This window comes from Podarcis tiliguerta, assembly GCF_965153285.1.
Source record: "Podarcis tiliguerta genome assembly, chromosome: 18".
NCBI classification, from domain to species: Eukaryota; Metazoa; Chordata; class Lepidosauria; order Squamata; family Lacertidae; genus Podarcis; species Podarcis tiliguerta.
In genome coordinates, this window is record NC_139551.1 from 886,300 (window position 1) to 910,178 (window position 23,879).

General features: G+C 48.9%; 1 protein-coding gene across 5 annotated transcripts; it reads left to right on the forward strand.

The window, feature by feature from the left end:
* On the forward strand, nucleotides 1-22,209 carry IL12RB1 (interleukin 12 receptor subunit beta 1). 5 transcript variants are annotated; one of them, XM_083421541.1, is made up of 16 exons: nucleotides 1-488; nucleotides 1,591-1,739; nucleotides 4,813-4,939; nucleotides 5,475-5,659; nucleotides 6,483-6,628; nucleotides 10,139-10,187; nucleotides 10,467-10,577; nucleotides 11,848-11,930; nucleotides 13,653-13,872; nucleotides 16,022-16,172; nucleotides 17,658-17,762; nucleotides 18,981-19,136; nucleotides 20,025-20,168; nucleotides 20,380-20,476; nucleotides 21,147-21,231; nucleotides 21,922-22,209. In XM_083421541.1, exons 1-16 carry the CDS (start codon nucleotides 331-333, stop codon nucleotides 22,062-22,064), a joined length of 2,109 nt encoding a protein of 702 aa, XP_083277667.1. In that variant the 5' UTR covers nucleotides 1-330; the 3' UTR covers nucleotides 22,065-22,209. The 5 variants fall into 5 exon arrangements, with proteins under 5 accessions (XP_083277667.1, XP_083277668.1, XP_083277669.1 ...); XM_083421542.1 differs by having other exon boundaries at nucleotides 5-402; nucleotides 16,019-16,172; XM_083421543.1 differs by lacking the exon at nucleotides 1,591-1,739 and having other exon boundaries at nucleotides 6-488; nucleotides 16,019-16,172.
* The last annotated feature ends 1,670 nt before the right edge of the window (nucleotides 22,210-23,879 follow it).

Consider the following 23,879-nt stretch of genomic DNA (forward strand, 5'->3'; position numbering starts at 1 on the left):
ACTGTGATCAACTTCCGCCCGGAAACCACTGTCCCCACTGTGGAAGGATGTGGGGATCCAGAATTGGCCTCCACAGTCACTTACGGACTCATTGTTAAAACAGTGTTTATGGAGGACAATCTTACTCGGCTACGAAGGATTGCCAGAGAAGAAGAAATTCAATAAATAATGATGATGATGATGATGATGCTGACGGGCGATTTGAACCCTCCTCTCCCAGATCCTCGTCCGGTGCTCTAGCCACTTCACGACACTGTCTCAGGGAGACAGGAGGAGCCGCCCGGAAGAAGTTGAGGCCTGGATGCGACACAGATAACATTTCGAAGAGGGATGTGGTTTTCGCTCGGCGAGAGTTGGGGCGTCCCACTCAGAGGAAGTCTCTCTCTTGCTTCGAATGAGAAGGTGGGAGTTGAGTCGATTCCTTTCCTGCGTTCTGTTCTTCGGCTTTCTCGAGAGGAGAGGCGCGCTGGGGGAGAACAGCCACCCAGGTACCTTTCTTTCCCCCCTGAAAAAGGGACACGATCTCTTTGCTTTTGTGGAAATACGCTGCCTTTTTTCCTTTTAAAAATAAATGTTTGGTATAAGTGGCTGTAAGCCCTAGTGGCTCATTCAAGCCTCAAGCCTCAGGCACAGTCTATCCAGTCTATCCACACCTGGGCTGGAGGAATCAGCCAGAGCTGATCTTCTGTTTTTAGTATAATTTTATTTTTAAAATCAGGCCAGGTATCTGACACACAAACTTGTATCTCTCCACCCACTATAAAAAGGCTTCTGGTTTCTCCACAAAAGTATTTTTAAACATTTTCTTTAGCTCATTATATACCATTTCCCAGAAAGCCTTGACCTCTTTGCAAGTCCACCGCATGTGGTAGAATAAACCTTCCCTTTCTTTACAATTCCAATACTCCCTGCTTCTTGTCTTGCACCATTTTGGCCAATTTAGCTGGTGCTAAATACTGTAAAATTTTAATCTGGAAAAACCAAACGAATAAATTGATATATACCGTATTTTCCCGTGTATAGCACACACACACACCTGGTGTATAAGACCACCAGGGGACTCAAAATTAAGGAAACGGGGAGGAAATCCCCCAAAGTTGTTGGGCTGTTCTTGGGCAGGATTGCCGCCCGAAATCGCTCTCCCGCCACACCGACAACGCCACTCGCACGTGTCACAAAAGCCTGCTACCCTCACCCCCAATTTTTGACATGATAGTTGAATACAAACACCTTATACACAGAAAAACACGGTACATATATATATTTTAAAGCCAGGTTCCCCCTCTCCCCTTGAGCTCTAAAATTATCTGTTCTGCCTCCTTGAACGAAAACCACACCGCAGAGCTTTCTTTCGTTTTTATTTCCCCGTGCCCCGCTTGCGGGTTTCCCAGAAGCACCTGGGCCGGCCCTTGCGGGAAGAGCTCATTTCTGCACCGTCTCAGGCGCCACTTTTGCAGCGTCGGCGCAGTCTAGGTGCCAGGGGGGAAAGAGAGAGGGGTGAGATCCGGAAAGGAAAGCGAAACAGAGGAGGGGGGACTCAAAAAAGCAAGGCGTCTCCATCCCTAAAGTGACTTTGGGTTGCGCTTGCAGGAGCGGCTGCCGATCAGAGCCCTGCATCCGTGCCGGGCCCCTTGGGGAGATGCCACACGCAAGGGCCCTTTGGAGAGGAAGCGGCCCCCCCAGGCACCTGTGGCTGGTGGCCGTGGCCCTGTGGTTCACCGTGGCGCGGGGGTCAGGCGGTAAGTTATCATCCCTGCCCAGGAAGAAATGATAAGGTGCTTCCTGCCGCAGTTTCTAAATCAGCGACATGCAGAGAGGAGATTGGGATCGACCGGTAAATCTCTGGCTGATTTGCCGGAGAAACGGAAATCAGGGCTGCGTCGAAGGCGACCGCGAGATTTCATCTCTCTGGAAACGTTGGAGGGGATGGAATAGGACGTCCCTCTTTTCAGGGGAGAAACGCCGGAGGGGACGGAATAGGACGCCCCTATTTTCAGGGGAGAAACGTTGGAGGGGATGGAATAGGACGCCCCTATTTTCAGGGGAGAAACGCCGGAGGGGACGGAATAGGACGCCCCTATTTTCAGGGGAGAAACGTTGGAGGGGATGGAATAGGACGTCCCTATTTTCACAGGAGAAACGTTGGAGGGGATGGAATAGGACGTCCCTCTTTTCAGGGGAGAAACGTTGGAGGGGGTGGAATAGGACGTCCCTATTTTCACTGGAGAAACGTTGGAGGGGATGGAACAGGACGTCCCTATTTTCAGGGGAGAAACGTTGGAGGGGATGGAATAGGATGTCCCTGTTTTCACGGGAGAAACGTTGGAGGGGATGGAATAGGATGTCCCTATTTTCAGGGGGGAAACGTTGGAGGGGATGTAATAGGACGTCCCTGTTTTCACGGGAGAAGCGTTGGAGGGGATGGAATAGGATGTCCCTATTTTCAGGGGGGAAACGTTGGAGGGGATGGAATAGGGCGTCCCTCTTTTCAGGGGAGAAATGCTGGAGGGGATGGAATAGGACGTCCCTATTTTCAGGGGAGAAACGTTGGAGGGGATGGAATAGGGCGTCCCTCTTTTCAGGGGAGAAATGCTGGAGGGGATGGAATAGGACCTTTTGGGGTGACCTTTTTGTTGTTGTTGCTACAGATAAGAAATAGTTCGTCCCTTTAGGATACAGGAAATTGTGTTTCTTTTGGGGGGGGGGAGATAAGAAGTTATAACCCTAATCCTCACACCTGTGTCTGAAACATGGGTTAATTTGGTTATTCATTAGGAAGCTGGAAACTTGGGGAAAATGACATTATTGAGATATATATGTAAGTGTGTGTGTGTGTATGTATATAGGGGTCACGCAAACTCGACAACCTACAAAGCAGGCTGCACGGTCGAGAATCGAAGGGAAATATGGCCTTTGAAGGAAAAGGCTACCCTTAGTCATTAATTTTGTCACCGTAATTATATTTATGAATCACTTCCCATAAAAACGTCTCAAATTACTCATTTCGCCCGTAGACACACCCACGATTCCGCTCGTAAAAATCTGCCAAGACCAATCCCATCCTTGCAACCCATTCTGCTTTTTATTTACCGAGCAAGAATTTAAATGCCAGCGGGTTGTTTAAGAAAAGGCGATGCCACCGCTAAGCCGTATGCAAAAATCTTGAACTGGGCAGATAAACCATAAAAAAACCCCCACATATAAATTGCTTTCCATCTGCTTCTTCCGGTGGCCATTATCTGGACAGGGAGAGCCTAAGTTCTGGTATTTATGCTCTGGAAACCTCCAAGTTAGACTACTGCAACACATTATTTGTGGGGCTGCCCTGGGAGACGGTTTGGAAAATTCTTCTTTCTTCCCCCCTCACTTTTAATGCTTTATTGATTAGAATATGGCCAATCAACAGTATTATTATTATTATTATTATTATTATTATTTGTACCCCACCCATCTGGCTAGGTTTCCCCAGCCACTCTGGGCGGCTTCCATAGAAACCAAAAATACACTAAAATATCACATATTAAAAACTTCCCTGAACAGGGCTGCCTTAAGATGTCTTCTGAATGTCAGGTAGTTGTTTATTGCCTTGACATCTGGTTGGAGGGCGTTCCACAGGGCGGGTGCCACTACCGAGAAGGCCCTCTGCCTGGTTCCCTGCAGCTTTGCTTCTCGCAATGAGGGAACCGTCAGAAGGCCCTCGGGAGATGGACCCAGGCGTCCGGGCAGAACGATGGGGGTGGAGACGCTCCTTCAGGTATACTGGACCGAGGCCGTTTAGGGCTTTAAAGGTCAGCACTGACATTTTGAATTGTGCTCGGAAACGTATAACAGTATAACAAAACAATAACGCATGTCACAAAATGAAAAAATTTCCCACGCAATAAATTCCATTTTGCACCTCGGCTGTGCACATTTTTGCAAGTAAATAGGTCAGGAAAAACAACAGAGAGTCGAAGAAATGGTGCTTTCCCCCCTGAACTCAGCACAAAGGAAATTGCACACAGAAACAGGGAGGCGGCATGTTCTGCGCCGCACAAACTCTCTCGTGAACCACACAGGATTATCTCAGAGGGGGAAGAGATTTATATCCTATGCCTTTTTAAAATGTGGTTTTTGTGGTCCGGGGGCAATTGGGTTGTTGTCTTTATTTTCATTAGGTATTTTGTGGTTTCTATATCTTGATTTTATTCTGTGAACAGCCCTGAGACCCCCAGGTATAGGGGGCGGTATATAAATTCGAGGAAGAAGAGGAAGAATATTTGACTTGCTGAATCGCAAACCTTCCCAATCCCAGTTCTGGATTTACAGAAGCCGTCCCAGTTTCTGATGTGATCCTGAAATTTCCCACTTTTCCTTAGGACGTCCCTATTTCCAGGGGAGAAACGTTGGAGGGGATGGAATAGGACGTCCCTATTTTCAGGGGAGAAACGTTGGAGGGGATGGAATAGGACGTCCCTCTTTTCAGGGGAGAAACGTTGGAGGGGATGGAATAGGACGTCCCTATTTCCAGGGGAGAAACGTTGGAGGGGATGGAATAGGATGTCCCTATTTCCAGGGAAGAAACGTTGGAGGGGATGGAATAGGATGTCCCTATTTCCAGGGAAGAAACGTTGGAGGGGATGGAATAGGACGTCCCTATTTTCAGGGGAGAAACGTTGGAGGGGATGGAATAGGACGTCCCTATTTTCAGGGGAGAAACGTTGGAGGGGATGGAATAGGACGTCCCTATTTTCAGGAGAGAAATGTTGGAGGGGATGGAATAGGACGTCCCTCTTTTCAGGGGAGAAACGTGGTTCTCTTTTGCGCTGCCAGGTGATGATGGAGCCCCCCGAAATCTGAAGTGCTTCAAGGCTTGCTGCTGCAGGAAACAAGAGTGTCGCCCCAACTGCAGCTGGGAGGCCGGGGGCCGGATGGGGGCCAGCTACACCCTCCATCTTTGGTGAGCAAAGGGGGCACAAAGGGCAAGAAATCCAGGGGGAATTCAGACAGCGGAGCGTTGGAGCACTTTATTGGAAGGGGGGAAATAATCATTTCCTTAATAACAATTGCAACAATTTATTTAACTAATACAATACGGTTATAACGTATGTGTCCATGTTAACTGATGTGGTTAAACAATATTTTTTTAAAAACTGAGTTTTAGCACACATGAAAAACTTAAAACAAATCCTTATTTTCTGATGAATAGCCTTTGGACTATAATGTAATTTAAATAGAAAATCTTTAGAAAGATTTTCCCTTCGAAAGCATTTTATTTTAAAAATCGATTTAAATTTTAAAAATCAGATTTAAAATGTAAAAATCAGATTTAAATTTAACAAACATTATTTTTAAAAAAATTATTGATTTTTATCCACCCTGATTAGGAATTATAGCTTCACCGGTTGGATTTCTGTCTTTCTCAGGCTGCCGACACGCCCTCTTTTCCTTTCCTGTTTGCTGGCTGGTCAAAGATCCGCCCTCTTTCCCCGCAGGTACCCCGACCACCCACCTGGCGAAAGGCACGACGCTTTCGAGACCGGGAACGCCACCTTCCTGTTTTTGGAGCGGAGCCGCGTCTACATGGAGGTGAAGGTCACCGTCTGGGTGGAGAGCCGGGTTGGCGAAGGCGTTCCTCCTCTGCGGTCGAACAACCTCACCCTGGTGATCAGCCAAGCCGGTAGGCCGGAAACAGCAAGCAGGGTGGGATAGATGACTTTGGGGGTCCCTTCCCAATCGACATCCCTATGTTTCTATGAGCTGGGGATATACAACATGCAAGAGAGGAGATATGAGCATAGCTGTCAATGGGACAGTCCCTTATCCCAGCGCCGTGTCCCATTATGGATGATGTCCCTTAAATTTCCCGGGTTTCAAAGGAAGCAGCTCCTCTCCCTCCCTCCCTGCCAGCCAGGGAGGAGGGAGGCTCCAACTGGGTTGCTTGGCTGCGTTGCTCACCCAATAAGGAGTCTAAGAACGACTGGGGGGTGGAGCTTGCATGCCTTGTGCCGATCAAATCAGCCGCCTTGCCTAGGGACTCACCTTTGCTCAGCGCTTCCCAGCGGAGAGGGGAGGGTGGTTTTCCTTGCTGCATCCCCTTTGCCGGGTTGCTGCGCTGTGGGAACCACCGCTTGAGGCTTTGTTTGGCTGCTGGCTGGGCTTTCTGCCTTTGGCTCAGAGGGGCTCAGAAGTTGAACATACCTTATTTTGGCTGCTGATCCCTTATTTTCGAGGCTGCTGGTCCCTTATTTTCAAATCTGTAAGTTGACACCTCTGGATATGAGCGCCAAATATCTCACGGGAGAGGGAGAGAGCTTGTTTTCTGCAGCTCCTCCGGAGGGCAGGACTCGAATCCGTGACTTCGACCGCTGGAATTTGGATGGGGGACCACGGGTTGAGATTTTGGCATGGCAGAGGGTTGGGCTAGATTACTTTAGGGGTGCCTTCCAACAATTCTGTGATTCTAGGAGCTTTTCCTCCCAGCCTCCCCCCTCTCATTGCAGTCAGGCTCGAAGCACCCACAGAAATAAACTTTTCAAGGTCAAGAGGCCACATGACCCTGACGTGGTCTGAAGTTGACAACTGCTGCGCTTTCTCCAGGGAGACCCAGGTCAGAATGCGGACAGCAGCGCACACCAACTGGACCGCGGTAAGTTGGCCGTCGAGACCAGAAGCCAAGGAGAGGGTGTCTTTAATTTTGGGTGCCGGGATAGAATAATAATAGTATTATAATTATTTATACCCCGCCCATTTGGCTGGGCTTCCCCAGCCACTCTGGGTGGCTCACAACAGAACCTTAAAAACATCAGTCATTAAAAACTTACCTGTCGTCCAATGTCTTCTAAAAGTCAGATAGTTGTTTATTTCCTTGACATCTGCTGGGAGGGCGTTCCACAGGGCGGGGGCCACCACCGAGAAGGCCCTCTGCCTGGTTCCCTGTAACTTGGCTTCTTGCAATGAGGGAACCGCCAGAAGGTCCTCGCGAGAGGGACCCCGGTGTCTGGGGTGGAGACGCTCCTTCAGGTCTACTGGGCTGTTTAGGGCTTTCAAGGTCAGCACCAACACTTTGAATTGTGCCCGGAAATGTCCTGGGAGCCAATGTAGGTCTTTCAAGACCGGTGTTATGTGGTCTCCACTCCCAGTCCCCAGTCTGGCTTCCGCATTCTGGATAAGTTGCAGTTTCCGGGTCACCTTCAAAGGCAGCCCCACGGAGAGCGCATGGCAGTAGTCCAAGCGGGAGATAACCAGAGCATGCACCACTCTTGCCAGACAGTCTGCGGGCAGGGAGGGTCTCATCCTGCATCCCAGATGGACCTGCCCTGGACACAGAACTGACCTGCGCCTCCATGGACAGCTGTGAGTCCAGAATGACTCCCAGGCTGCGCACCTGGTCCTTCGGGGGCGCAGTCACCCCATTCAGGACCAGGGAGTCCCCCACACCTGCCCGCCTCCTGTCCCCCAAAACAATATTGCCCAAAGTAAGGATGGAGGGGCCTCTCTCAGTCAGCAGAGCAGGAGGCTGCCAGTGCCAGATTTACGTATAAGCTCAACAAGCTCTAGCTTAGGGCCCGCTCTCTTGGGGGCCCCAAAAAATTAAATGGAAAAAAACCTGGATGTACATATAAAATATAAGTTAAAAAACAAATGAAATAAAACCTACATGCAGCAACAGTGTTTTGTGTTGTGTAGGCTCCAAGGATGTAAGTCTTGGGCCCCACCTGCTCGCCTGCTCCCTCAAATATCCCTGCTTTGCTCCTTTCTATATATAGGGTGCCGACATTCTGCATGGACTGGTTGCAGGGCAAGATGTGCAAATGGCTTGAGATACCTATTCGGTCCATCAATGACCATCTAGCAGGCATGGCCAAACTCGGCCCTCCAGATGTTTTGGGACTACAACTCCCATCATCCCTAGCTAACAGGACCCGTGGTCAGGGATGATGGGAACTGGAGTCCCAAAACATCTGGAGGGCCGAGTTTGTGTAGGCCTAACATATATTCAACACAAAAAACAGCGACAATTTGTTGTGGACAAAGGACAGCTGGACATAGAAAGGGCCCCGTTACCTTCAGGAGCCAAACTTAAATTTGGCCCTGCTCTCTGGTCGTGGGTTTGTGCCCCTCGTTGGGTGAAAGATTCCTGCCCCGCAGCGGGTTGTCCTGGATGACGTGGGGGTGCCCCTCCTCGCCCAACAATTCTGCGATTTTCGGCGGAGCTCTGAGGACTCCGGAATAGGCAGCCTCGCTTATGCCGCCCCCAAACAGCTGCTTGAAATCTCCCTGTTATGTAAAGGGCACAGGGCACAAAGGGTGACGCAACCCCCCCCTGGCCAGCTGTTCTGCAGCTGTTGCAAAACAAACAGGGTGTGTGTGTGAGAGAGAGAAATAAATAACCCGGACTTGCAAGCGTCCGATGGCAGCCGGGGCTTCCGCTAGGATTACAGCGGCAAACCTAACGGGATCAAGGGGTTCCTAGTGGGAATTTAAACGCAGACGCCCACATAAGTCTTACGTAAGCTTCCTGCATATGATGCGGATAATAGAATCGTAGAGTCGGGGACACCGGGAGGTCATCCAGCCCAACCCGCTGCCGTGCAGAAACTCAGATCTGGGGGTGCCCCGGTCTTGGTGCGTATTTAGGGTGGCGCTCATCCTGTCCTGCGAATCGGGGGCCACAGCTCAGGGGTAGAACCTGCAGAGCCCTGAAAAATAAGGAATTGGTGACGCTGGCATAATAATAATAATAATAATAATTTTTATTTATACTGCACCCTTCCCAGTTTAAAAACCGGGCTCAGGGCAGCTAACAGCAAATATAAAACATTGATTAAAATGCGGCATAAAACAGCATATAATACAGCATAAATGCAGCATCAGTGTCAATAAAATTCTAAAATTCAGGGGTCATTTGGGGGAGGGATCCCAGTCCGTAGACATCAAATGATCACTGGCCAAGTTGGTCCTGCTAGGGCCAGCAAGGAGACCAGGGAAGAGTTAAATGTGGGGTCCCAGAATGTGGGGTCTTCATAGAAAAGGAAAGGGAAAAAGGAATAAAGGATCCGGCTACTTCAAACTGGAGGCCAGGCGGAATAGCTCTGTCTTACAGGCCCACCAGGTCGGAGCCACCACTGAAAAAGCCCTGCTGGAGGATCATCTGGCTTCTTTAGGGCTTGGGACCTTTAAACTATTATTATTATTCACGGGCCTTAGCCCGACCTATCATTTCGAAGGAAAAGGTCACCAATCCAGTTTAAATTCTTTCCTTGCCAGCCATTTCTTAGGAAACAGCAAGGAATGTGGATTCCTGGGTTGTGAAAGGAGCCTGACACTGTCATTGTTTGGGTGGGGGGCTTTTATCCGTTGCAGGCTTTTAAAAACAGCCCCTAAGACAGCAATTTTACAGATTTTACTATCTAATGAGACCATTGATCCATAGAATGAAAGCAATAAACAATGTGCTTTGCAATAAAATAAATAAGTCGGTATTGTAGATGATGGAAATGAAAATTAATTTTTTTCCCTTCCCTGCACTGATGATAGCCACGGTTTGGATAGGGGGGCTTTTATCCATTTCCGCAGTCACACAATCAATCAATCAATCAATCAATCAGTAGCTGAACTGGGTTCCGCACAGTCACAGAAACAAATGAACCGAAAAAGCCTCCAAAACGCAAAATAAATAGCAATAACAAAAGCACCAAATTTATCCAATCTGGAAGTCCGTTTGACTTCTGAAATGTTCGGAAACCGAGGCTCGGCTTCTGATTGGTGCAGACGCCCCAGAAATAATAGCGGACAGCCGCAGCAGACATTCAGCTAAAAAAGGTTCGAAAACCGGAACACTCACTTCTGGGTTTGGGGCATTTGGGAACCAAACTGTACCCAATTTATTCTGCTCCTGCGAATGTTTTAATTTGCAGCCATCATCGTATATCGAAGCAAACTTCCACCGTCCTTTTCTAACTGTCTATCCATAAATCCCAAAGCAGAAAAACAGTTCTGGTTTCGGTGGAAAATCTGTCACCTTGAAATTCAGGAGAAAGTTCCTGATCGGGAGAATAGGATGTCCGTATTTTCTTCGGAGAATTATTGGAGGGGGTGGACTGGGGGGGCAGCGGAGACCCCGCTTTTCCTGAGCCTAGTCTTGTCTCGATTTTAGGGGAACTGCAAAACTCAGGAGCAGCACAAAGTCAGGGAAACCATCTCAGGTAAGATGTCTTCGGCGGACAATTTGGACTCGAGGATGTTTCTTCGTTTTATGTTTCTTTGTTTTTCTACGAAATCGTTTTCATTGGTTTTGCAGACGCAAAGCTACAGATAAACACCAACACAAACAAATTTTACCAAATGAGCCACAGATTCACACAGATTTAACATCATTTTTACAAAAAAGGGTTCCCCGCCCTCTGCTCTCAATGCTGGGATCGAATAAACAGCAAGGTGGTTTCCGTTTGGGGTTTGACTCCTGTCTCCGCCGCTTCCTCCAGTCAGGTGCCCCGTGGAAGGGAACGCTCCGTACGAAGTCCAAGTCCGATATCGGACCTCCAGCCCCTACAGCAATTGGAGCGACTGGAGCCGGTCTGTCTTCGTTCCGGCCGGTGAGTTTGCTGCTTCACCCAGCTGTTATAAGGGGAAAAAACTGCTCCTTTTCCCTTATGGGGTATCCAAGAGCCCCTATAGAGTCCTTAAGTGGGTTCCCTATCAGTAGGAGGAAACCAAAGACAACACAAAAGGAAAGAGGGATGAGGAGGGAAGAGGAAACCAAGCGAGCTCAGGCTCCAAAACTTTACAACTTGTAGATTCTGCAGTCTCCAGATGTAATATCTGGTGTGTGAGAAACGTGAGGCTGGACTAGGCGGATCTTTGCGATGAGCTATTTAGGAAATAGAGGACAGCTTTGCATGCTCTTGTTATAAGAAAAAAACCTGCTCCTTTTCCCTCATGGGGTATCTGAGCACATCTAGAGTCCTTAAGTGGCTTCCCTATCGGTAGGAGGAAATAACAGGCCAAGCAGACAACACAAAAGGAAAGAGGGATGAGGAGGGAAAAGGAAACCAAGCGAGCTAAGGCTCCAAAACTCTTCAACGTGTCGTTTCTGCAACCTCTGTAATATCTGGTTATGCAATGTGAGAAACATGAGGTTGGACTAGGCAGATCTTTCCGACGAGTTATTTAGGAAATAGAGGACATCTTTGCATGCTCTTGTTACAAGAAAAAAAACTGCTCTTTTTCCCTTATGGGGTATCCAAGAGCCCCTATAGCAGGGGTCAGCAAACTTTTTCAGCAGGGTGCCGGTCCACTGTCCCTTAGACCTTGTGGGGGGCTAGACTATATTGGGGGGATGAACGAATCCCTATGCCCCACAAATAACCCAGAGACGCATTTTCAATAAAAGGACTACTCATGTAAAAACATGCTGATTCCCGGACCGTCCGCAGGCTGGATTGAGAAGGCGATTGGGCCGGATCCGGCCCCTGGACCTTAGTTTGCCTACCCATGCCCTATAGAGTCCTTGAATCAAAAATCATTTTAAGTTAGAGCTTCCTAATTATTTCGCTGTTAATATACTTCTTAATTGTATTTCACTGTTAAGAGACTTCTCATCTTCAACAATGACTTTGATAAAATGCATTTTTCGTGATGTGCAAATGGCTCGAGATATCTGTTTGGTCCATCAATGACCATCTAGCATCTATTCAACACAAAAAAACCAGCGGCCATTTGTTGCGGACAAAGGACAGCTGGACATAGAAAGGGCCCCGTTACCTTCAGGAGCCGAGGGCCGCATCAAACCGAAATCTGGCCCTGGGTAGCAAGGAGCCCAGAAACACGTGGCGATGCCAATGAAATGTGTTTTGCCCCTTCCAGAACTCCTCAAGAGCCCAGAACTCAGTTGCCACGCAGAGCCTCTTGGGGAAAACGGCCGGAGGAAGGTGACCCTGGAATGGGAGGTAGGTAAAGGGAGCTGGTCACTTCTGACCTCAGGTTCCCTGACCTCTTCCTCTTTTCTGGGCTAAACATCTCCAGCTCCTTCAGCCGTTCCTCATCAGGCATGGCTTCCAGACCCTTGACCATCTCAGTCTCCCTCCTCTGCCCACCTTCCAGCTTCTCAGCATCCTTCTTAAATTGTGGTACCCAGAACTGGACACAGGATTCCAGGTGGGGTCTGACCAAGGCAGGATGGATGGTGGCTAACAAATGGAGGTTGAATCCTGACAAGACAGAAGTCCTGTTTTGGGGGGGGGGGACGGGGGGGACTCCCTGGTCCTGAATGGGGGCAACTGTACACTTTGGGTTCAGTCAGTCAACTGGCTACAAATCCGCCGTTCGACGCACATTTTGCCAGCTTCTCTGCAAGCATTTAATGGGGGGATTTCAAGATAATCTACACCCACAGCGTTCGCCTGATCTGCCAAGCTTGTAACTCCATCAAAAAAGAGAGAAATGGCACATTGTCTACACGGACTGGGAGCAAGAGCCATGACAGCAGGATGAAAAACATCAAATATCCTTTATTAGGCATAGCAAACCACACATGACCAGGCAGACACCGTATACAAGTGGTGCGAAATACGAGCTCAGCCTAACAAGGTTTGTCCCAGTCAGATCTTTAACTCCAGAGGAAATCAATTTGCATAAATAATACAACACAAGATTGCCGCATCACCAATCAATTAAGAGCCACTCAGTCTCTTTATAATGGCCCAGTCTTTCTCCATGGACAGCACTCAAAAATCCAGCCACTGTTAAAATAATTTGATCATTCCTGTCCGAGAGCAGGTCTTGAACCTTTGGTAGCATAGAATTTAGGCTACTGAGTGGTAAGGCCCCTAATAATTGCCAAAATCGCAAGGAAAGAAAATACGCTCCAAAGTATCAGGTTCCTGTTTACTACGTTTGCGGAGACGCTCTGGTTCTGGGAGAGCGAAATATCTTCCTCTCACTATCAGCGAGGGAATATTAAATCCGGCTAACATAAACAGAAGACAGGAGGGCCTGTCGTGCTCTGGTCCAGGGGGTCACGAAGAGTCGGACACGACTAAACGACTCAACAACAACAACAACAACATAAACAGGTCCGTCTAGTTCAAGCCATGGTTTTCCCAGTAGTGATGTATGGAAGTGAGAGCTGGACCATCAAGAAGGCTGATCGCCAAAGAATGGATGCTTTTGAATTCTGGTGCTGGAGGAGACTCTTGAGAGTCCCATGGACTGCGAGAAGATCCAACCTCTCCATTCGGAAGGAAATCAGCCCTGAGTGCTCACTGGAAGGACAGATCCTGAAGCTGAGGCTCCAAGACTTTGGCCACCTCATGAGAAGACTCCCTGAAAAAGACCCTGATGTTGGGAAAGATGGAGGGCGCAAGGAGAAGGGGACGACAGAGGACAAGATGGTGGGACAGTGTTCTCGAAGCGACCAGCATGAGTTTGACCAAACTGCGGGAGGCAGTGGAAGACAGGAGGGCCTGGCGTGCTCTGGTCCAGGGGGTCACGAAGAGGCGGACACGACTATGCGACTCAACAACAACAACATAAACAGCCTCAGCAAGGATGGAAACCTGCCTGTTTTTCATCCTGCGTTTCCGCCCCGCCCCGCGGGGACGTTGTGGCAAAGGGAATGCCGTGAGTTGCAAAAATATCTGGCCCATAACCTTGATTTTCCTCTGTTGCAGAAGCCCAGCCGGGAACAAGGGGAGGTGAAATACAACTTGACGTTTGCCCTGCTTCCCTGCCTCTGCCTGTACGAATCGCTGAACATATCTGAGAAGATAAACGGGACATCCTTCCAAACCTTTCTGTCGGGGGCTGAGTACAACATCTCCCTGCAAGCCGACAACGGGGCCAGCCAGTCCCCGGCCTCCTTTTGCAGGCTCCCGGCGGAGCAAGACGCAGGTTGGTCCCTGAAAACCAGAGGGCTACTGTCGGCAGCACGCGAGGAGAAAGGAACAGGGAGGGATGAGGAAGAAAGCAAACCCAGCTGCCTGTTCTTAAACCCCACAGGGTATCCCTAGAGGGGAGCCGGAGGTGCCAATTGCTCTTTGGAAAGCTGGTGCCACCGATTCGAGTCCATCAGTTCTGAATAAATGTGCAATTAATTAATCAATCGCCCCTTATCTACACCATTGCCTTGCTTTTATTATTATCGATTTTTATTAGTAAGAATAATAATAGTTTATTATTTGTACCCCGCCCATTTGGCTGGGCTTCCCCAGCCACTCTGGGCGGCTTCCAACCAAATATTAAAATACAGGAATACATCAAACATTAAAAGCTTCCCTGAACAGGGCTGCCTTCAGATGTCTTCTAAAAGTTTCTATTAGGTTTTTAACAAGTTTACTTTACATGCAATATATCGTTCACTTATATGTTTTTGGATTTGCTACCTCTCTCGCGCTGATTTTTTTTGTCCTTTTCCTTAATTGCTGCATGTTCCTTGTTCCGTAACTCCACCCTAACATCATTCCCGTTTTTCCTGCGCTGCTCGTATCTCAGCTCGTCATTATCTTCATTGCAAACAACAATTCTGAATAATGTTTTTTTTTAAAATAGGGGAGCTGGAGGTGGGTTTATTGAATGGGCAGCGACCCCGGAAAAATTGGGAACTTTTGATCCAGTCTCCTGTTTCGTGCGGGTCGTTGTTGTCGCTTAACGATTCTTAATATAATTCTTATCCGGAATAAAACCATTTCCCCCAGGGAACCTTTGGGTTCCCCTTTAAGGCAACGCCTGCTAAAATGAAGGGATCGCTGCTAGAACTTGCACAGCGATGGAATCAGACAGCTGTCAGTCTTCGCTTCGCGGCGGACGGAATTGCAGAGGCAAAAGCTTCGCTCGGCAAAACGGGGATTGCGGGTGATTGGCAGCCGACTCTGCCCGTGTTCCCAAATGCCAGGGTTGCGGCAGGTCAGGATCTGACCCGTGGCCACCCACCGCCGTCATCCCTGACCATTGGCACGACTCGGGGGCATTCTGGCCAGCCGCAGAGAGAGCCGATTCTTACAGAGCCTCCAGCTGAGGAGCAGTCTACCGCGATTCCTAGGTTTCTATGGGTACTTGGCCCCTGTGAGATTTCTTACATCTTTACTGTTTTGCTTTCCTATTCTGTCGTCTGGTTCCTCTGCCCATTTCTGACCCCGTCTCAAGGCTCCATCCTCTCCCCATCTCTTTTAAATCAGAACCAGTGAAGGTCCGGTGTGAGTGTCTGGAGGCGATTGAAGGATGGATGGCAACTTAACGGATTGAGGTTGAATCCTGACAAGACAGAAGGACCGCTTATGGGGAACAGGGGGCAGGCGGGTGTGGGGGACTCCCTGGTCCTGAATGGGGTAACTATGCCCCCGAAGGACCAGGTGAGCAGCCTGGGAGTCATTTTGGACTCACCGTTGTCCATGGAGGTGCAGGTCAGTTCTGTGTCCAGGGCAGCTCCATCTGGTCCGCAGGATGAGACCCTCCCTGCGCTCAGACTGTCTGGCCAGAGTGGTACGTATTCTGGTTATCTCCCACTTGGACTACTGCCATGCACTCTCCGTGGGGCTCGCTTTGCAGGTGACCCAGAAACTAGAATTAATCCAGAATGTGGCAGCTAGACTGGGGACAGTACAGACCGTAGAACACCGGTCTTGGAAGACCTACATTGGCTCTCAGGACGTTTCAGAGCACAATTCAAAATGTTGGTGCTGACCTTGAAAGCCCTGAATGGCCCAGTATCCCTTAAGGAGCGTCTCCACCCCGGACACCGGGGTCCTCCTCCCGAGGGTCTTCTGGCGGTTCCCTCCCTGTGAGAAGTGAGGTTACAGGGAAGCAGGCGGAGGGCCTTCTCGGTGGTGGCACTGCCCTGTGGAACGCCCCTCATCAGATGCCAAGGAGATAAACAACTTTCTGACTTTTTGAAGGCAGCCCTGTTTAGGGAAGCTTTTGAATGTTTGATGTTTTATCGTGTTTTTAAGGTTCTGTTGGGAGACGCCCAGAGTGGCTGGGGAAACCCATCCAAATGGGTGGGGTATTATTATTATTATTAATATTATTATTCTGACCCCAGTAGGTCCCACCTTCCAGGAGGTCATCCAGTCCGGCAAGAACTTCTCAGTGACTTGGGGGACGAAGCACGAGGTCATCTGCTTTGAAAAGGACCCGGGAAGGTCCTGCGAGGACGACGACAACCAAGAGGTCAACGAGACCAGCTGGTCAGGCATGTTCTCTTCCACGGGCCTCTTATTTGTGTTTCTTTTGAAAAAGAAGAACAGATAAACCACCGCACAAAGTCTCAAAACCACAAAAGGGTTCCATCAGATGTAAAAATCGATCTGAATGACGCTGCAGGGGGAGTTGGATGGATGGGAAAAGAAGGGGGAAAAGGCTAGGTACGCCTTCCTTTTTCTTTAACGGAGTTTCTGCTCCATGCTTAGCAGGCTGGTTGTTGAGCAGAATCAATATCCTTTTTCAAAACCCTCTCAGCTGTTTATACAAAATATAAAAGCAAAGGTTGAAATGATCGCTGAAAAGGAGTTCAGAACAAGCAGAAATCTGAACTACTTCTTTTTGTTTTTTAAAGAATATATACATGCAACAAAAAACAATTCAAAATGCAAATATTGAGATTACTCTGAACCTTCCAACTTCACCCCATTCTTTCCAAGTGTCCTAAATGATAATTTACAACTGCATATCAATACTTTATCCAAATTTTTATCCTTCTAAATTATCCGTTACTTTACAAGTATGGTTAAAACCCTGCTAACGTTTCAACCTGCGGTCTCATAGATAAATGAATAAACTTTCCCTGTTCCCTCTTAAAATTCTCGTCTTCTTGATTTCTGAGCTTCCCGGTTAATTTTGACACGGAAAGCTGAACTTCTGAGCAAAGAGCAGCCGTTCATAGCCGTGCTCAGATTAAAACGCATGTCCATTTTCACATGTCTGGACAGGTGTGTCTAAATGAAAATTTTTAAAAAGGGGTTCAAGCCTAAAATAGGACAGTATAAAAGGCCAGCCAGCCCCGGTTTTTCTTTTGCAAAGCTGTTTTGCAAAGAGCCGGAATAAATGTGTTTCATAAGATGAGCCAACTCCGTCAGAAGATGTCAGCGTCAGGGAGAAATTGAGGGGAACTGATTCCCGGGAAACTCTGCAAAGGGAGTGCAGTGACCCTGCTGAGTCTGCTAAATGGAGTATTATGGGATGCTGGGCAGCTGTGGGGATTAACAGAGTGTCATCCTTGGGCTCTGATTTTGCAGGACTGACTTCCCTAAAATGGGAACATTTAGGGATATTATTATTATTATTATTATTATTATTATTATTATTACCGTGGTCCCTTGGTTCTCAAACTTAATCCATTCCAAAACCAAAGCGTTCCAAAAGCAAGGCGCACTGCATTCCCATTGCAAGTCATGCAAAACGGATTAATCCCTTCCAGACTTTTAAAAACAGCCATCAAACGTGAATTTTACTATCCAGCGAGACCATCGATCCACAAAACGAAAGCAACCACCGACGCGCTGTAGTATAAAATATATAAGGCAGTATTGTAGAGGATGAAAATTAAAATGAATGTTTTTTTCTTACCTTCGCTGATGATGGTCGTTGTTTGGATGGGGGGCTTTTATCCATTTCCGCAGTTGCACAAGGTTTTAGGCCCTTCAGATATTCTCCGAATCCCTGACTGTGTCCTCCTTTTTCAGGAGTCCTGGAGTCCGACGTCTGCACCCGCCTGGCGGTCCATGGATGGGACCCGGACGAAAACACCTGGTCGACGCTGGGCCTCGTGCGTCTCTTTCACAGGAGTGGTGCGTCTATCTGCTTTTCCTCAAGCTGTCATGGTCCAGTCTGCGGGCGAACAAAGTCTGCATTTATAGGCAATTTGTTCCTCACCCTCCAAAATGCTTTAAGGGACCCCTGACCATTTGGTCCAGTCGCGGCCGACTCTGGGGTTGCGGCGCTCATCTCGCTTTACTGGCTGAGGGAGCCGGCATACAGCTTCCGGGTCATGTGGCCAGCAGGACTAAGCTGCTTCTGGCAAACCAGAGCAGCGCACGGAAACGCCGTTTACATTCCTGCCGGAGTGGTACCTATTTATCTACTTGCACTTTGACGTGCTTTTGAACTGCTAGGTTGGCAGGAGCAGGGACCGAGCAACGGGAGCTCACCCCGTCGTGGGGATTCAAACCGCCGACCTTCTGATCGGCAAGCCCTAGGCTCTGTGGTTTAACCCCGCGTCCCTGACCAAAATGCTTTACTGATGTTAAAAAGATATGACAGACCAATGTATATACAATCAAAACAGAAATACAAAAAGAAAACCACGTTCTCCGTTCTGCTTAAATTCCCAGCGACTTCCCGCCACGCCATCCCATATTTACCGCTTGTTTTATTTGGCGAATTCTCTTTGCAATCCCCATTAATATCCCCTCTTTTAATTCCCCAAGTCCTGCCCGCTGACTTTATTTCGGTACGATAACCTTTTCAACTTTTTTTTTATACATGCCCCATTTTTGAAGAAACGTTCGTTCGGTATTACCTCCCAATTTGGCTTTCCGCCAGCTCTGCAAACTCCAACAATTTGTTCTTGTGTTTGCGAGTTTGTACAAGTCTCCGACGCAATCGTAGAAGGGGAGCCCCATCGATATTTCCCCCGATTCATCAGAATCGGTCTTTTGGCCGTCAGTGGCGTAGCGTGGGTTGTCAGCACCCGGGGCAAGGCAAGTAATTTCGCCCCCTAACCCTAACCCCCAGATGTTGCGCCCGGTGCGGCAGGCCCCCCCTGACCCCCCTACGCTATGCCACTGTTGGCCGTGGTCGGGGCGCGGAGAGCCCACAGGGAATTATTGTATTTTAATATTTTGTTGGAGTGGCTGGGGAAACCCAGCCAGATGGGTGGGGTATAAATAATAAATTATTAATTATTATTATTATTATCCTTTTGTAAGAGGTTCCCTGTGCTGGGATCCTGCCCTCTGTATCCCACCCTTCCCTGACTCCCTCTTCCCTCTTCCCCTATCTTTTAGCGCCTTCCGAAGACCCCCTGCGCCCGGATGTAGCCATGCCAATGCCCACCTCCGTCGACATCCGCTGGCACCCCCCTGCCCTCCTCGCCGGCTGCCCTGGCGCGTTCCAGAAATACGTCCTCTGCTGGCACGACGAGCGAGGCGAGGAAATAGCCAGTGAGTTTGGTCGCGGTGGGAGACCCGGGTGCAAAATGTGCCTGGAGCACTGCTGAGCCGACGAGATGGGGGTGCCCAAAGGGGGTGGCAAAGGGGGCAGGTTAAGAGGCAAAGGGGTGCCATCTGTCATGGGTACTTTGATTCCTGCATTGCAGCGGGTTGGGCTGGATGACCCCATGGGGTCCCTTCCGACTCTCCAGCGTGTAAACTGACTTTGGATCACGTTCACCTGTTTGGTCGCACCGATTACACCGAATCGTTTTAACTGGGGTTGTTTTTCTTGTTGTTAAGTAAATTTTACGTCCCAATGACAAATAGCCAATATGCGCCATATTATATCAGCCAATTCAAATACATAGCCAATTCTAAATTTTGTGCTTTGCTACCCTTTAATTTAGCCTCCAGACTGTTGCAAAAAACCAAATACTTTCTCAATAGAATGCCTTCTACCGCAGCTACAATAATTAACTTCAATTCGCATTGAGACGTATAATCATTTGTAAATTCGCAAGTGAAGTTCTCCTATCTCCTCCCTGGGTGAGGCTTTGGTTTCCGTCAATTGCTCCTTTAATTCTTTATCCCTTGGTTCTCAAATGCCTTGGGACTCGAACAATTTGGAACCCAAACACTGCAAGCCCGGAAGTACCGGAAGTGTTCCGGTTTGCGAACTTTTCTCGGAAGCCGAACGTGCTCCGTTTTGAGTCTTACGCTGAGGTCTGTTTTTGCTATTTATTTTGCATTTTTTTGTTTTTGCGGCTCCGTTTTCCAACCGATATTAGCATTTTTTGTATATTATAACCTTCGTTTTTGGTTGAATCCCTTTTCAGTTTATTGTACTGTTGACTTCCTATTCCCACTTAAACCATTATTTTCATTTTCTCCCCGTAGCTTACGAGGTCAGTGCCTCCCAGACCAGCTTCACCATCTCAGACCTGCAGCCCAACACCACTTACCGGGTCGGAGTCGAGGTTTTGACCGCCGGGAGCGACGGCCGCTGCCGAAACCTCGTCGCCTTTCGAACCCGCCCCACAGGTGCGTCGCGTCTCTGCAACCCCCCTGTGAAATGTCTCCTCTTTGGGTGCTGGCGGTAGAAGGTCCTCTTCTTCTTCTTCTTCCTCCTTCTCCTTCCTCCCCTAACTCTAATCTCAAGGCCATGGGTTCAAGTAACAGAGGGTTGGGCTAGATGACCGCATGGGGTCCCTTCCTAGGATTTTGTGTTTTTTAATCATTCTTTCTCTGCCAGATTCCAAGAAGACGACTCTGACGCTCAGCCTCCTCCTCTTGGGTCTCGTCGGAGGGGTTCTGGTTGTCGCCAGCACCGTCCACATTTGCAAAAAGAGGTGGGGGTGTAGGAATAGCTCGAAAAATACATGGGGGGGGCTTTGCTGGCAAGATAGACGCCGCATGCATTTCCCCCCAGTTTCCAAATCTCCCCAAATCTCCCCAACTCAGGGGTGCTTAAAAGCTGCACCGCGATTTCAAAAAATAGTATTTTAGTTCCGTTAATTAAATCTGGCTTTGCTTGGTAGTCTGTAGTGCTTTTTTGCTTAAAAAAAATAATGTTAAGGGGTCCTCTTATTTTGAAAAATCACCGTTTTATAGTTCAAATCAGGGGGGGAAATAAATGGACAAAAAGGCAAAGATTCGCAAAATGTTTAGGGGTATGCGGACCCACCAGGAAAAATGGCACTGGTAAGATCTGCGCGAAATCGCTCCGAAATCAGGGAAAAAACCAACATTGCGGTGATGTTAATATTTGCCGTTCTTATTATTCAGCCTTTGCAGAAATCAAAATCCTGGGGTTTTTCCCCTACGGCGGTTTCTGTGCTTCTTCGCCAGGCAAGAGACATACCAAGCCCCCAAAATAAAAGCAGATTTGAATCCCTTACACCCCCTTTGGTTATTCTTACGTCCTGATGGAGCCTCCAGGTCCAGGCACAGTCTATCTGAAACCCAGAACGCAGAGCTCCAGAAAAATCTCTTTCCTCCTTCTTCCCTCTCCTGCCACAGGGTGAAGGAAGTTCTGTGCCCGCCCTTGCCAGACCCGGCCGACACGGAAGCCGTCAAGATCCTCGCCGGATCCTCGCCGGGGCAGGTGAGTCTCTGCGAAATGGGCGCAATCGGTCGTCGCTCCGGGTTCAAACTGCATCTCTGGAATGGGCAGGAGAGCTCTTGATGGCTGAGGCTGTCTCTCTCTGCCCTCTGGGGTGAGACACCCACCTGGGTCAGGAGAGGGGACACGGGTGCGAGACACAGCTGTGGGCATCGGCAGGGGGGTCCTATCACCCGGGGTGTCATGCCTAGGAAAGGAGACAAAATCCCCCCAGGCGGATCGGTGTGGCGGCGCTTGCAACCCTCAGCGGGTGAATTTTCACAATTGGCACAATCGTCGTCGTGAAAATCCGCCCACTGGTCATGCAAATTTGCCTGGTGATCAGCCTGGCACCCACCCACCAGTAGGTGGTTTTTGCACCCCCTCGGTGGGCGACGCTTGCACCCCTGGCGCGCGGTTTTATGCAACTGGCACGATCGCCATCGTGAAAATCTGCCCGCCGATCGCACAATTTGCACGAGCGCCGGCTGGATTTGCACGTATATTTTTTGCGGCCGAAAAAGAAAATCTCAGTAACTCTGGTCAACATTCCCGAAAATTGCAATATTTGTGGGGGGGGGGTGACAAAAAGGAATTCGCACACGGTACCCCCTGAGCTTGCTACGCCTCTGGGCACGGGTGCAATTAACAGCCAGCTCACCCCGAACCCCACACACTTCTTCTTCTCCCCAGCTGCACCCACGGCGAAGCTTCGTGCAGCCCCTGGAGTCCAGCAGCCCCACAGAACCCCTCGTTCTCGAACCCAGGTCTCCGTCCAAAGAGGACCCGGCCGTTGGCACCGCGGCGGACTTTCCGGCCCTGGCCAACCCCCCTGAAGAGACCCTCTTGCCCAAGGAGGACCAGCCGGGCTCGGGCGACCTCCTGCCCTCTGAGTACAAGAGCCAGGGGTTCCTGAGCCCCATGGAGGACGAGCGGCAAGGCAGGGGGGCTGGATGTCTGCAATGAGGCGGGCGCCGCCGGCCGCTCGCTGGCACCCCCGAAATGGGGCGGTCAATGCCGCCAGCGGCTCTCTGGGGCAAGATGGCATTAGGGGGCAGAGGGAGGAGGCTGTTCTTCGTCGGTTCTCATGCCCCCCATGTCCAGGGGGGCAGGAAACGAGGGAAGCCCTTTGGGGGAGGTTTGCGCCCGGCAGGAAAGGAAGAGGCCGAGGCAAAGTGGTCGGAATCGAGGATTTTGAGTCAGTAATAAGCGTTGGAAATGTCAAGAAAAAGAGGGAACATTTTACCACATGTGGTGGGAATGTCAAAAAGGTGAAATACTTCTGGGAGACGATGTAGAATGAGATGAAAAAAATGTTGAAATATACATTTATAAAGAAACCAGAAGCATTTTTACTGGGCATTGTGGGGAGTGATATAAAGAGAAAGGAATGTAAGCTCTTTTTATATGCAATAATATTACTTTTATTTATAAAAGTAATATTATTAATAATAATATAATATAATATTTTTATATGCAAGAATATTACTGGCCCAAAAATAGAAGCAAGAAGAATTGAAGAATGGAGGATGAAATTAATGGACTATGCAGAACTAGATAAACTAACAGGAAGGATTCGAAACCGGCGGGACCAGAAATTCACAGAAGACAGGAGTAAATTTACGGATTATTTGAAAAGCATTTGTGAAGATCAGACCACGTTTGTAGGTTTGCAAGAAGTTTTGTGAGGAGAATTATTGGAAGGATTGCAAAAATGGAGAAGGGGGAGGATGATTTGTTAAGAGATGTAAAGGCAATATAAAGTTAAGAACTGCATAAGAAATGGTTAAAACGGTGGGTCATTTGAGGTGCTGATGGAAGTCTAAAAAGATTGTATAAGTGATAAGTTTTGTGGTACGTTTTATAAAATTTATATGTTAAAATCAATAAAAATTATTTTAAAAAAGAAGGAATCGAGGATTTTGACCCGGTTTTGCTGTCGCGAGAAAATGCCCTCCGGTCAGTTGCCAGAGGCAGCAGTGGCATAGCGGTTAGAGCGCCGCGTCTTGGGTTCGAATCCTCACTCGGGCACGGATCTCGGCCCTTTATACAGAACCGTGAGGGCTGGGACCTTGTGTTCTTTTTCAGGGCGGCAAGAGGGTGTGGTAAAGCAGCGCGGCGGAGCGGTTAGCGCGTCAGGCGGGTTTCAAATCTTGCAGTGTGAGCTCAGGGACCGGTCGCCGACTGTCTCGGCTTAAGTTTGTAGGGTTGTTTTTTGGGGGGGTTGAAGAAGGAAGGCGGGGAGAACCCTGCCGGCCAACTTTTGGAGAAAAAGGAGGAATTGAGACGCTATAGTTTTTTACGGGTCTCAGAGGTAGAATAGGGTTAGAGGGGCCACAGACCTATGGAAAGGCATAGAGGGGCCTCAGAGGTAGAAAAGGGGTAGAGGGGCCATAGAGCTATGAAAAGTGTAGAGGGGCCAAAGAGCTATGAAAAGTGTAGAGGGGCCAAAGAGCTATGAAAAGCGTAGAGGGGTCTTAGAGGCAGGACAGGGGTAGAGGGGCCACAGAGCTATGAAAAGTGTAGAGGGGTCTCAGAGGTAGGAACGGGCTAGAGGGGCCACAGAGCTATTAAAAGGGTAGAGGGGTCTCAGAGGTAGGAACGGGGTAGAGGGGCCACAGAGCTATGAAAAGGGTAGAGGGGTCTCAGAG

Excerpts from the sequence above, each read along its gene's own strand:
- IL12RB1 (XM_083421541.1), top strand. The coding sequence starts at position 331 with ATGTGGTTTTCGCTCGGCGAGAGTTGGGGCGTCCCACTCAGAGGAAGT. Across the intron at positions 16,173-17,657 it reads GAGACCAGCTGGTCAGGCAT|GAGTCCTGGAGTCCGACGTC; the intron begins GTTCTCTTCCAC and ends CTCCTTTTTCAG. Across the intron at positions 19,137-20,024 it reads GCGAGGCGAGGAAATAGCCA|CTTACGAGGTCAGTGCCTCC; the intron begins GTGAGTTTGGTC and ends TTCTCCCCGTAG.